The sequence below is a fragment of the Mchenga conophoros genome, linkage group LG1 (genome assembly GCF_057382185.1).
Source record: "Mchenga conophoros isolate Kocher_MC1m ecotype Shallow Benthic linkage group LG1, M_conophoros_male_GT1.1, whole genome shotgun sequence".
Classification (NCBI taxonomy): Eukaryota; Metazoa; Chordata; class Actinopteri; order Cichliformes; family Cichlidae; genus Mchenga; species Mchenga conophoros.
The window spans coordinates 7,934,183-7,948,432 of NC_140526.1; the positions used below are offsets into that span (position 1 = coordinate 7,934,183).

The window sequence follows — 14,250 nt, forward strand, 5'->3', positions numbered from 1 at the left end:
CCTAAAGTGGAATATTTTCCACCTGCGTTGTATGTCTGTGCTCCAAAGCAAGAAAATATAATCTCAAACTGTGACTCTACTGTGTTATTTCCTCTCAGTACATATCAGAGTTGGCAGGAGAGACTCTTCTTAAAGCACCTTGGGGATTAAGGCAGAGCTCCCCCATCCCACATAGAACTATAAACAGGCTTTGGGGAGGGATTAGAGAGAATGCACACAGTGGGAGGCCAGCTGATGAGAGCTGCTTTAAATCAGATATAAATATGGTGTGAAATATTCCAGCTCCTCAAAGTGTGCTTGATCTATTATCCTATAAACATCCATCCAGCACATGTCTCATTTTTCTCAAAATATATGAAACTGTGTGCGAGAAATTGTACTTTTCAGGATGTTTCCTAAAACAAACGGCACACTGCTGTGGGCGGCTTTTCAGTGTACGAGCGGAGCCGAATGCTGTCAGGAAAAATATTAATAATGAGGTACTCCAGGAGTTTATTTTCTATTCTCAGGATAAAGGTGATGTGATAAATATTACTGTGGATAAACTCTCTAAATAAATATATAAATCATAGAGAATGATGTAAAGAAAATATTGTATTTGGTTTGTGAAAAGTTCTAAAATTAAAAAAGCCAAAACTGAAATGGGAAAAATGACTTAATTATATTGCTTAAATCTCCAACTTTAAATTCACACATTTTTTTCTGCACTAAGTGAAACTTAGTGAAATTTAGAATTAAGATTTAAGCAGCATCCACATAGGAAGTAAACTTGTAGGAACGCGGTGACCAGACCACAGACTTTATAAGCGACAATGGAAATAACCAGGTCAACCGACTGAAGCAGCTACCATTAACATATTTAAGGGTAGTAAATACATTAGGGCCTTGATGCATACTCAATCATGCAGGTAAGTAAATCCCCAAAAGTTGATTCTGTTCATCTGGACGTAACGTCAGTGGAAGAAACGTTTCGTCACTTATCCAAGTGACCTGACTGCAGGATTCCCCAATCTTATGAACAGTACATTTGCATAATGACTGAAACCAGCCCACTGAAGGAACAATGGGCTGGGAGGCCAGTTCCTTGATCATTAACATGCAAATTCTCATGACCATTGATCAACAGGCCATGGCCATGAGTACCATTCACAGAGAGTTGGGGAAGGCTGCAATCACAGCATTGTGAGATGGTGACAGATGTACCCTTAGGCCCCCTCCTCGATTCAGACATGTCTTTCCCTTTTCACGAAAATGGCCTCCTTTGATCAGTGGTTGCTGATCAATGGTCATGAGAATTTGCATATTTTGGTGGTATTAGGGCCTTATTCGGGCAACTGCAACCTGGAATGTTTGCTATCAACAAACTTACAAAGTGATACTCGATTAGGAAACCTTCTGGTTGTTTTGTCTTTGTTAGTTTCTTGAAGTTGCTTTGCTTGTTAGTTTATTGAAAATGTGTAATAAATATATCGATTAATAAGAAATTCAGTATATTTAGCCTGCAGCAGCAACCTGTAGTAATCCAGCATCTGAAAAATTAGAACCAAGTTCGTGCTTCTGATTCTGATTCTGAAAGTAAAAACAGTGAAAAAAGGCCAACATGAAAATAACCTTTAGTGTGCTGCAGCAGTCTCTGAATCAGCACGGGGTACTTCGTTATCCTCTGGGTCACAAGAAGGATGCATTCTGGGATGCCAAGCCTCCGCACAATGCTGCTACTCATCTTTTTCTGAAAGAATAAACAAGAGGTGCTTTTAGTAAAACATGCCCACACACAACAGGTGGCAGGGTCTCACATAACCAGCGAGAAGCTGCAAAACTCATTTGGCGTAGAACAATACAGCAGTAGTACTTGAGAGGGTGTTTATTGTTATTGTTTATGACGGCGAGCACTGGCGTTTCTATAATCTGCCTCGAGGGTAATACAGCTTTTATTCAAATGTCTCCGGCACATGCCCTGATTGAAATGAACTGCAGATGCAAAATAATACAACTAAAAGGAAAGCAACACAGAATAAGAACAAGCTCTTTGTTCAACGCTACTTCAAGCACTTCCATACAAGAGAAAACAATGTCAGAACTCTATTCAACAAACACAATCGTGTCTGGAAAGCCAGACATCCTGAAGAAAAATGTGTTTTCATCAAAAAGCATGAAAAGAGACTTCTCCGGAAAGTTCGTCTGCTGTGTGACAGACACTTGATAAATCCACGAGAGAAGCCTGACGCTTACTTTGATGAACGCTTTGAAGCGTTTGTCTTTGGTTAGAAGGTCCTTGTGGAAGTTAACAGCTTCGTTGTGGCGACTGCAGAATCTTCCGTAAACCCTCTTCATGCTTTCACCATTTGATCCCGAAAACTAGAGAAGGAGTTGACAGATGTAAGCACACAAAAACTAATGTTGGTAGAGCAGAAATAAATAAAGGTTAAAAAGCTAACATTATTTTCAAAGCTTCAGAACTTCAAACGTGAGTTGAGACAAATGTTTGGGATTTGTGGGAGCAATATTTGACTCAGAGATTGTGTAAATTTACTTTGGAGGTGTAAGCTTAGACGAGAACAAAAAAAACCAACATTAGGCCTTTCATAACAGCCATGAACACACATGCATTCTGTCGATAACCTTTCAGAAAAAGCTCACGTTTCTGTAAAATAAACAGTCATGTTACCTTTTAGGTTTTCTGTAAAACCAGCTTGTGTTAAATCAGCTGTAAAGAATAGAAATGAATTTTGAACCAGCCCCTGCCCCCTCTCACCTGGCTACCCAGGATGTCCCCTATCCTGCTGATGATGAAGCCTCCTTCAAAGACTCTTCCCTCTAACTGGCTCTCCTTTTTCCTCTCCAGGAGGCGCAGGAGGTGCTGTGTGTGGAGCTCAAGTAGATCATCTAGAACGGGGAAGAGCTTCTCCAACATCTGCTGCTCCAGCTGAACCTCCTTCTGCAGGCCTTTGCTGTACACTTCTGACATGATGCGCAGCGTCCGAACGTGATGCATCTCTGTCTGCATCAGTTCTGCAGGACATGAAGGGAAATGACACTTAAGCCTCCGTTATAGTCACTGACATATAACATCAGCACCATCGCCATTTCCACTTGTATGTGATTCCCTGCATGATTCTCCTAAATAACAGGTTTCACAGCTCAGAAAGAGAACAGCTTCACTGGTGGAACAGGAAAAGAAGTAGTCGCTAACAAAGTGGTTATGGAGGTTTTTCCAAAGTTTTCTGCAGACTTTCTCATATTTTCAAACTGCTGCAGCAATCTGTGCCATCTGGGAATCCCTGCACTCATGTATCATAAGATGCCTGCAGAGACTCATGCCTCCAGCAGGTACCCAAAAGAAAATTGGAGGTGCACAATAAGCTGAAATGACAGCCACCAGCATACACCACCTGCTATTCAAATACATCTATACCCTCCCCGTATCAGAGGTGCACAGAGTTTTATAGAGTTCATAACTTTGCAACTGATCTGCAACTACAGTGGTAGGGGTCACTGCATAGCTCGTGTAAAAGGAATACGAAGAAAATTTGACTACAAATAGATTCAAATCAGCTCAGGCGCATTAAGAGTATCTCAGTGCACATTTCAATCAGGTAAAAAAAAGCCATATTAGATCACAGAGCCTGGTAGATACAACTGAAGAAAATTCAGGAGAAAGTCCTTAAGTGGGGCCCAATTAAAATACTGTAGGTTCACCCTTAAACAAAGTACATCAGGCATGAAAATAACAATGACACAGATGAAACAGCAGTGACATTTTTATTTTATCTAACACTGTTAATCCTGGGCTTAAAGGCGTTACCTCCTTTCTCGAGTTTTTGTCTGCTTTAAATAACATTGGTCCACTTTTACTAGATGCTTCCTTACTAGCTGACACACAGAAATGTAGGAAACCAGGCCAAGAATGAGCTCGATTAAAAATGTTGCTACTCCATTTAAGAAACTATTACCTTTCCTTGCTTTGCCAGTAACCATCTTCAGATTAAATTACGTTTAATCAAAGTTACTGCAGTGAGTATTATATGTGGTGATTACCGTAGATGACATCTTGTCTCTTCACCAGCTCTTTGTCCAGCTGCTGCAGGTATTGCTGATCCACACCTAAACTCCACGAGTCTGCTTCCAGCTCTTTGGCCTCGGCCTCAAACTCCCCCATCAGCTGCCCATCCATCATTTCTGTTCCTGAGTCAACAACACAGCCTGAATTAATAAAACTAACTTCCATTTATACGATAATCTACAGGTGAGAGGTTTGGATAAACCACATTAAGTTTCTGTTCGGTGCAGTATATGCATTAATCATTTATTTATTTTTAAAAAAGTAATTATTTTTTTCACATTAAACTAGCTTAAATTAAAAAATGTGGAAAATGAATTTGTGTGTGTGTGCCTTTATTAACCTTCATCAGTAAGTGATTCCATGGATTCTGTGACCTGGTTAGTTCTGTTGAGCGAGTCGGTGGACTGAGAGAGATACCGCAGACCTTTAATGGGCATCTCGTCAAACACCGGACTGAATGGAGACACGATAATAAAATTCACGTTATTAATGTTGTCTTTGTAACAGGCCATACACAGTTATGTGTATCTGTTTAAACACATTGTACAGGGGTCAAATAAAGCATTAAAAACTAAACTATTAAAAATGAAATTAGATTAAGTACAGAAACATTTCACTCCAACACACACACAGATCAGCTCACCCAGCAATGTTGCTTATTGAGAGACTCTTGGAGAGGTTGTTTCCTGTGAAAGTCATGATGTTGGTGTGTCTCCGTGATGGGATCATTAAGGTGGAATGGTCCTCAGGGGGCAAGATGGCCGACCAGGGGCGTTCCTTTGTCCCACCAGCTGGACCAGAGCAAACTTAGATTACAACAATAATCTGAACACTTTTCAAAACCAGCAGGAGATCCTAACTTATCCTGACTTTTTGGGGCCTCTGGTATAGTTAGAAACCTCGGTTTCATGACAAGTCATTGCTTCCAAATGCTAAATTTAAAAAGCTAAATCACTGACAGGTAAAAGCAATGGTTTTAAGACTGTATTTTGGCAAATACAGTCCATCTTTTTCTCTCCTCACAGACTGTCTACCTTCTTAGACATAATTTATTAGGAGACTTCAGAGCAAGCGGACAGCACAAAGCTTCTCTATTCAAAGGAAAAAAGGTTTTGTCCTTTGACTAATTTAACAGTTTAAATCTGTTTAAATCATATTTATGTGTATGTGTGTGTGTGAGTGTGGCTGAATATTCTAGGAGCAACACTGTGAGCTCTGGTCCTAAGAACAACCCCAAAGAAGCACTCTGTCACGGTGTGTAGATAAAAGCTACACTTTTTGCCAACTTTAGTGTAAGTAATTATCAGAACAAAATAAATGTGCACAAAAACCCTTCAATCTCCTCTTATTAGGGGATCAGAGAAGTTTGGCGATAAATCTGCAAATAATTACAGGCTGTGACAACTGTGTAGGCAATCTTGAGCTGGTTTCACACTCACGTTTGTTCCTCATCGTTACTGTAGGAAACAAGCTCGAATCTGGTACCGCAAACTGCTGGTTGGGCAACTAAGCAGAGAAACGGTGAGAAAAAGCATAAATGAAAAGAAAATCGATATTGGCTTCGGGACAGCAGAGTACTACAGAATCGGTGGAGGAGTAACTGCGAGGAAGCTGTACCTTCATCTTCACCTTGGCACAAACAGCCAGGCTGTCTCTGCAGCCCTTGTGGACGGAAGCATTGCAGTCTGGAAAGAAAAGAAGGAGTGAATACTGTTAGCCTGATGGTGGTGGTGGTGGGGCATGTGAGGGTGTGCGGAAAAGTGGGGGCTAGAAAATCTGACTGGTTTTTCATAGCCGGCCAGGAAACTCCACCAGCCTGCTAATGAAAGCCAGACTGGAGCAAAGCATGTGATGCAATCGAGGGGTAATGCTGCTCGTGGACGATGGGGGGAAAAAAAACAGATATGACACACACGCACGTCACCACCGAATTGCATGGGAAAATTTAAATCATGTAAACATTCTCGAATCACCATTTAAGAACAAAGTCATGGTTTTAGATTGCTGACATTTGACCTCTTCTACAGGCTGATCTGTCCACTAAACTCAAATTCTCAGTTTTTCCTAATATTCGCTCTTTATTTTTAATGCTCACATCAAGGAGGGAAAAAAATGGTGGCTGATCAGGATTTAATCATACGGGCATATTTCCAGGAGACAGAAGTCCACTCAACACACATGTGAAACCCACAAACGCACTATCAGACCTAGTCACCCAAGCTAGAATGCATACAGTGCAACATTTCCGTTCCTGGGATTACTTCAACAGCCGCTTTTAGTCTGGGTGAGAAAATAGCGCTGCACGAGTCAGAAAGGCAGCAACACTGTCAGGGCAGGGAGCTATCGCCTGAAAATGTCTCACTGTAAAAATATTAGCAAGTAGAAGATTGCATGATTATCAAAGCACCTTGATTTCCTGCAGTGATATTTTTTTTTACATGCCTCTGGATTTTATTAGGTTTTTTACTGCTTTTTGGTGACATTCAAATAAGACCAGCTAATCTGAGACAAAGGATCACTGTATTCCTCTGCTGAATGGACACTAGCCAGAGTACAAACCTCCCTCACTGTCTGTGGCTCTAACAATGTGAACCAGACTGACTGAATACAACAGGGGCTGTTTTTGCCAGTCTGAAGCATCTGAGGCAGATTGTGGCCAAGAGGTCTGCTGTGATCCATCGCAGAGCTTGTTTCTCCTTTTTAGGCTTTTTCTGGGCTTGCGCCAAAGACTTGTGCAATAAACTAGAACCTCTTTAGGGCTGCCTCTGCCGCTCCAGTAAAAAACAATGCAAAAAACCAGTTCTGTTGTCTGTAATCAAAGTCTGACTGGGTTGCATTAGAAGTAGCTCTTTGGGGAGTTTCGCTGCAGCTGCACAACTAACTGCTAATATAAAGTTCAGTTGGTGTTTCATGTTTTCTTGCACTGTCCTTTATAATCAAATAAAGAAATTCTAATTTACTTTTTCTTTAAATTAAATCTTTTCATTTAGTGCCTAAATGTAAACACAGAGCCTTTACAGTAAACTGACTTGACCTACTGTAGGATCTGACTCCTCTGCTACTCATGCAGTTCCTGTTCATGAGCTATGATTTAGAGATATTACCTAAATGCATCACATGCAGGAAATCAGTTGTTGTGAAAGTTAACAGATATAAACATAGCTTTACTGCTCTGAAAACAATGACTGAACACGCGTCTGTGTCACTGCTAAAGGTGTCATTTAACTGACGTAGAAACACTATTTTCTTGCTATACAAATGTGTGTCATGTCCCATCACACATAAGGCAGGCTGTAGTCCACCAAGGATATCCTCCATACATTTATGTTTGTTTTAAAAATTTCAACCAGGGTCCTGCTTTAGAACTACCTGCAAAAGGTGCCAAATAACCTCTTAACCATTTGCTCACTGTCAACTTCAGTCATGCCGGTCACCATGATTGCTATAAAAACACTAAACTACTGTAAACCAAATAATTAAATTGAGCTTGCATTGCATTAACTTAGCAGTGATACAGGTGTTTACCTTTTTTTTATTACCAAATAGCTTGAATTAATGTAACTTATAGCTGAAATATATCAGTAGAATTCAGCTGAGGGGGCACAACGCTGGTAACACAAAACAACTTTTAGCCAAGCAGCAACCCCAGATGCTACCGCTAAACGAGAATCACTCCACACAGACTCTCATTTTAAAATGCCCAACTTCAGCTACAAAGTGAACACCTTATTTTATTTTTCAAATTAACTAATTTAAATTGGCAAGTTGATATATTAAGTTGGTTTAATTGACAGGTGCGCTGACATGTACAGCTTTGGCTGGCAGCTGTCTGCTAGGCCAGTTCTTAACAAAATTATCTGACAAATAACACGGCCTGCTTTGTGGTACAGCTGTCAAAGAAGTCTGTGCTACATTTTTGGCAGGAGAAATTCTACACTGTATAATTCTGCTCCTCAGCACCAACTTAGCAGCCATTTGTGCCTGTTTGTTTGGGAATGCAGCTTGCTAACCGAGATAGCTAGCGTTAGCTGACAACTTGACTCTTTTAATCCTAATATGGTCACCTCAGGCTTTTTAAAACAAGTGTGTACCAACTATGAAGCCTCAAAATTCATAATCCAGAGACTACTGGGTAATTTCATAGACGTGTGGTCCATCATTTACATACAGTCTGTGCTTTTAGCCAAACAATGAGAACTGCTAATCAAAACAACTTTAGACTCAGCACCGCTCTTACTTAGGTTCTCAGTAACACACATAGCAAGTGTGAAGTGGATCGGATGAATGGTTGTTGAGAGACAAAGACGAGAAGAAACATAAACTAACATATTCAAACATGCATATTCCTGGATTTATTGGTGAAATCTTTTCATTTCCTCTCCTTATGTTCAGCATCGTCTTTCAGAAACGACTTGCAGCTTAGTGTGCTTTCAGATAAGAAATTAAAATCTTCTAATAAAATAATTAAAGGTTATTAGGATTTAATATAATTTAAAGCTACAGCAACTCTGCAGAAAACCAACAAGACAAAAAGGAAAAAAAACAAAGTTACTTACATGTGCAATGGAACGCATCCTTGCCATTAAAACCTTTATTGCACTGGGAGCACTGGGTGGTGTGGTTTGAGCTGACTGGTGTAAAAACATGACCGTTCACAATCTTCTTGTCCTTCTCCTTGCCCTCCTTGTCCTTCTCCCGTTTGTCTCGCTCCTTTTCCTGCACAAATGGAAATTAATTAGTTAAGAAGACAACCCAACCTTGAACTTCGCTAATTGCTTCAACTTTGCCATCCAATTAGAAGTTTCGAAGTGAAGCGTGGTGACGTGTAGCATCCACTAACATACCAGACACTGACACTGAGCCAGTCGCTTCTGTTAAATTCCAATCTGAACCCTGCAGAGCAACATTATTACTCGGATGTAGGACGCAGCAGGAGGGTTTGCATATTAAGTGATGCATTATTTATCCTGACAACAAATTGTCTCATTAAGGAACTCTTTAAAATAAAATTCAGACACTTTGAATCCTTTTTTCTGAGGTGAGACAGAAGACTCAGAGGTGGAGATCTTCAATGACCATTTATCCCAAAAGGGCAGCATATTTTCATATTACGTATTCGTTTGGTTTCTCAAGACACTCGAATACTACTATTCAAAATCTCTTATGAAGAATGAGGCATTTCTGCAGGATGCATGACTGGTGACGGAGACACACTGTCTGGGAATCACTTCTATGACCTTTCCATAACAGTGTGGGCTTTCTGCTGCCTCTGCATTAATGGATGAGATCGTCCTCAGCAGCTGGTCATCTCTGGACACTGAGCTGAATCACAATCCCATAAAGTGATGCAGAGAAGAACAGAGCTCTCATTCTCTTGGATTTACATCACAGAGCCTCCACCCAAACCCAGAGGAAATGGGAAAATGCAGTTTTCCAGCTCATTTTAATGACCAGCCCTGGGCCTCTTGGTTTGAAGGGACCACAAAGCTCTGACATACTAGAGCTCATTTGGTTCAGCCATTTCAAGATACCAAAAGCCTGACTGGCCCACGCTATGTTTCAGAGCCAGTACAACACACAGCTTTCATTCTCACTTCCTGCAACAACTGTCTAACCAGCACTAAACCACAATAAACGGCCTGAAAAAGTATTCTTCATGGCAGCAAGAATGCTTGTTTGATATCACGCCTATTGATGCCCGGCAAAAAAAAAACAAAAACAAGAAAACGCCAGCAGTTCAACGCATTTGAAAAAGATGATTCTCTGTACTCTTTGTTTTGGCTGCAAGCATACACAACAGGATAAGTAATCACTAGTGACATCTAAACCAGAGATTTAAACAAAAAGACATTCCAGTAAAACACACTGTTAACGGGCAATGACTTCACTGGAAAAAGACATCAGCCCAGAGGAAAACACCAGCCCCTTTTAACATGATATTGTGACAGTCTCTTTCACTACAATTCAACTGGGAAACCAGAGCACTGTGTTAGCCTACCTCCAGCCAACCTTTCCATCTCAGTGAGAAGCCACGGCTCCCTGGGAAACTCCTGTATAACATCCCTGGTTGTGGCTCAGTGGCTCAAGCTACTACCAGCAAGTCTCCATTAGGAAGGCTGTGAATGAGGAAGTCACTGGCTCGCTGCGGGAGGTGCTATTTCTGCAATGACCCTTCCTTCAGTCTGACAGAGACATGATGACAAAACTGCACAAACTAGATCCCCTTCCAGAACAGTCAGACTTTCAATGTTTAACCTAAAGAGGAAGACACAAATTATCCTCCTTAAAACTGGTTCTGGTTTATTAACGACAGGAAGAAATGAGATTACCAATTCTTCAACACATTTGACAGTTACAGATGCAATCTCAATGCTCCAAGGAGAGCCAATAGACACCAGGCAAACCCATTTTGAACATCAAAGCTTTAACAGTGGCCAATAACTCTGACAGAGAGCAATGAGCTGCAGGCGGAGGGAAGCTTTTTCAGAATCCTGTTGCTTTAAAAGCAAAGTGACGGCTGAGGTTAGAGGGGAGATTATTAAACCACCAACTCTATCTTCCTGTTTTACTTCCTGTTCACCCTTCAGTGTCTCTTTGCAAGGGCTGCATATTTACAGGAAGCAAACAGACATTTCACTTCCCAATCAGAAATAAAAACTCTGTGCTAAATTCAGGGCATTTCAGACCCTTTAATCACCACATGGTACAAATTTAAATGCACGCTTTGTGATCAAAGCAGCTATGACTGGCAGCAGAAACATGGATATCTATCATTACAGCCCGTTTTTCTTTTCTAATACTTTCAGGTAGCATCTAACAGCAATTTTGATCATGAAGTAAACTACATATCAGAATAGCTATCAAAAGGTAATATGTTAATTTGTGGTTTTAGTGGAAACAGAATTTGCCTTTTGTACTTCCTGGTGCTGTGTGAGTGTCCTTTGGTTCAATATACTGTCACAACAATCACACACAGTTTATAGCTGTGTAAGGTCTACCACACAGCCCACAACTGGATATATTGGATATAAAAATGCTGTATAATTACATTACTGCTTATAATCTGTGAATTAAATGTAAGACTATTTAATACCTTCCAAGGCCTCTTTTTTGGGGAGAAGATTGAATGCAATTATTTTTACTTTTAAGCACCCACAGCTACCCCGTTGAGTTTTAAAGTCTTGATACAGACAACTGTATTCCTAAATCATATTAATGGCTACTGCAATACAGTAAATGCCACTTCTGCAATTTAAAGTGAGCAGTGCTGAGCATTGTGATTTTTAAATGCAGTACTGTACAATAATTTCCATGTCATAATAGTGTTGAAGCCATTGTTTCACTAAAGTGTCAGTGCACCCCAGGGCAGCTGTGGCTACAATGTAGCTTGCCATCGCCAGTGTGTGAATGTGTGTGTGAATGGGTGAATGACTGAATGTAGTGTGAAGCGCTTTGGGGTCCTTAGGGACTAGAAAAGCGCTATACAAATGCAGGCCATTTACCATAAAGTAACTTTAACTGATCGATATTTCAACAAACTAACAGCATATTATTGTCACCCTGTGACAGGAATGGAGACACTGCAGCTAGATCCCCTAACAGAGTACGAAGGGCAGGAGAAAGAAAGTCTGCTTTGACCACATCTTACATAGAGGCTTATCTCTCTGAGAAGACATTGCTGTGAGGCGCTTGGGAAATTTGAGAGTGGGAAGTTGCATCTAACAACGACTTGGGCAAAGGCAGGACATATAAGGAGCTTTTGACCCAGAGGGGCCTATTCATAGTTCTTAGAACTTTTTAAAGGAAGTCTTTTGTGTGGCGTTGCATGAGGGACCATCAAAGTTCTCAGAAGCTCATTTGTCTGTCATTTTTTACCTCCTACTTTACGGTTGATCCTCCAGCAGAAGGGGAAGCTCTAACTGACATAAGTGTGTGGTCTGAATGCAAGCATGCATTGCAACATGATGAACGTCTTATTTGTAAAAAGAACACGTAAACTTAACATAGAAATTACAGCAAAACCATCAGTTAGCTCTTAAACATGAAACACAAACAGTTGAGCTGGCAGGGAAGACCAGGCGTTATTAAGCCTGTGTGCTACAGAGGAAATAAAAACTCCTGTCACCTCCTTGAAGGAAAACAAAAGTACTTCCTCTCAACTAACTTTTTCGCATAGAGTGAAGCCAGCGTAAGGAGAAAATAATGACGCTAGAATAGAAACTAAATGACACATTCATCAAAGTGAAGCTTAATTGGTTTGGTTTACTGCATGTTATCCTTGGAAAGAGCCATGCATTTGTTTGTAGAGTAGATGGAAAGGATTTGTTAAGCCTAGTTTATGGTCATCTCATTGGTTGTTTTGCATGCCAACTGCAAAGCTGCAAAAGTACAATCGCGATTTGAACGATAGGTATTCAAGAGAGTAGTAAGGACCCGAGATTCAGGAGCACTGTTATAAGCGTAGAAGCAAAGAAATTGGAGGTTTTTCCCACAGTTTTCTCTGGAGAGTGTCATCTTTTCAAACTCCTGCAGCATCTCACATTGTATCGGAGAATCTCTGAGCTCCTGTACTGATGTTTATTTGAAATGGTGGTAAAGACCAACATGATCTTACATTCATGCCTTCGACCTGCCTGCACCCGGTTCCCAAAACAAGGGGTGCACATCAATCTGAAACACCAAAGCATGACTCAGTTCTGATGCCAACATTGGCTTACGCTGCCACACGTAAACAGACTTTAATAAGGATTCTGGATCCTATTACCAGCCACAGTGGGAGCTCTGCCTGAGGTTCGTCTGTGATACACCTGACATAAAAAGACAATTAGCCACTCGTAATGTTATGTTATTTTAACTTAAATCAGAATGCAAGGCATCTGCCATCAGGAAACTCAAACGCACAGTATGCTCCAACTTATTCTTGTGGTTGTAGTTTAGTTGTTGCTATGCTAATCGCCGCCTGCTTAATACACCACGCACCTATTGGGAGTTGTAGTGAAAACAAAGAAAAGAAAAAGAGGACAAACATGTGTAGAACTGCCTATAACAGCCCTGCTGTGAGACTGAAGCTAGTCAGGGACCAACAGAACAAGAAGCTTAAGATTCATATATGTGTGAATACTTGAAAACTGTGGTTGGGCATTAACTGCTCACTGCTCAAAGGGGATACACTTGTAAGAAAACACTGAAGGTGGTTGCCTACTGAATGAACTGTAAGAAGCAGACTACAGTGAAGTGTAGTCAAAAGAAGAAAAACTCTATGTTCCCTCACCCTGGTCTTTTTGTACATCTTGTTCTTGAGGTAGCTGAAGGTCCGGCTAACTTTTGTCACACTCTTTCCCTCTGTGTCACTCCGCAGAGGCCCAGGCTCCTCCTCTGATATACTGGAACACACAAACAGGTTTAATTTCATCTCCAGCAGCTGCATTCACACAGCATACCTGTTCACACATTGTGAAATGGTTCTTTGAAGCACCATAAAGGTCTTATGGAATAATTTGACCACTACTCCACACTGCTCTTTATAGGACTATAAAAGGTCCTCCAAGCAATGAAAGCCTGAAGAACAATTTTCTGGTAAAATGTAAGCGCAGGATTAGACTGACCTGTATGCTAGTGACCCAGAGGTGCTGGAAAATCTCATACCTGGAAAAAAAAAGGAGAGGAAGTGAGTGGCAGGATAGTAAAAACAAAAAAATATGTCTTTAGGGGCTGACCGCACTTTTCTTATTTTTCCTGATTATGATTGAGAGTAAGCTACAGATTTGGCTCCCTAAAGGTAAATATGCAACACTTTAGGTACCCTTGTACAGCTGTGTGACAACTGACAACCCACTGACATGACTAAAGGAGGCCAACAGCTATGTCGAGGACTTCCTTTTCTACCATGTCCTTTAAAGGTGACCTATTGTGATCCCCCCCCCCCCAAATTATGGTCAACTAAAGCACAAAGCTGAAACTATAAACACAACAACCCCACACAACTGCAAGGGGCAGCCAATCAGCAGAAAGTGTAAAAGCTATTTTTTGCCATCCCCAACTTCAGAGGCCAATTTCAAGTAATAATTAACAATAAAAATGATTGAAGTATAATTTTAGTAAAATAAAAGCACAATCACAAATGTAGTTATTATTTTTCCCTGGTTGGCCAGTCCTCACCTGCTGTAGCTCTGTGCTCTACAGAAGTG

The 14,250-nt window shown here is 40.8% G+C and overlaps 1 protein-coding gene across 6 annotated transcripts in view; it reads right to left on the minus strand.

Annotated features, from left to right (window-relative positions):
* Positions 1–14,250, minus strand: part of akap13a (A-kinase anchoring protein 13a) — a 125,865-nt gene that overhangs the window by 26,298 nt on the left and 85,317 nt on the right. For all 6 annotated transcript variants that reach the window (XM_085244419.1, XM_085244500.1, XM_085244584.1 and 3 more), the window contains 11 exons: positions 13,669–13,708; positions 13,335–13,446; positions 8,620–8,779; positions 5,681–5,748; positions 5,503–5,569; positions 4,707–4,854; positions 4,404–4,516; positions 4,039–4,185; positions 2,756–3,012; positions 2,233–2,358; positions 1,612–1,729 (listed from right to left, as the gene is read on the minus strand). In XM_085244419.1, the coding sequence (XP_085100545.1) occupies positions 1,612–1,729; positions 2,233–2,358; positions 2,756–3,012; positions 4,039–4,185; positions 4,404–4,516; positions 4,707–4,854; positions 5,503–5,569; positions 5,681–5,748; positions 8,620–8,779; positions 13,335–13,446; positions 13,669–13,708 (1,356 nt within the window). The remainder of the gene's footprint in view (positions 1–1,611; positions 1,730–2,232; positions 2,359–2,755; positions 3,013–4,038; positions 4,186–4,403; positions 4,517–4,706; positions 4,855–5,502; positions 5,570–5,680; positions 5,749–8,619; positions 8,780–13,334; positions 13,447–13,668; positions 13,709–14,250) is intronic.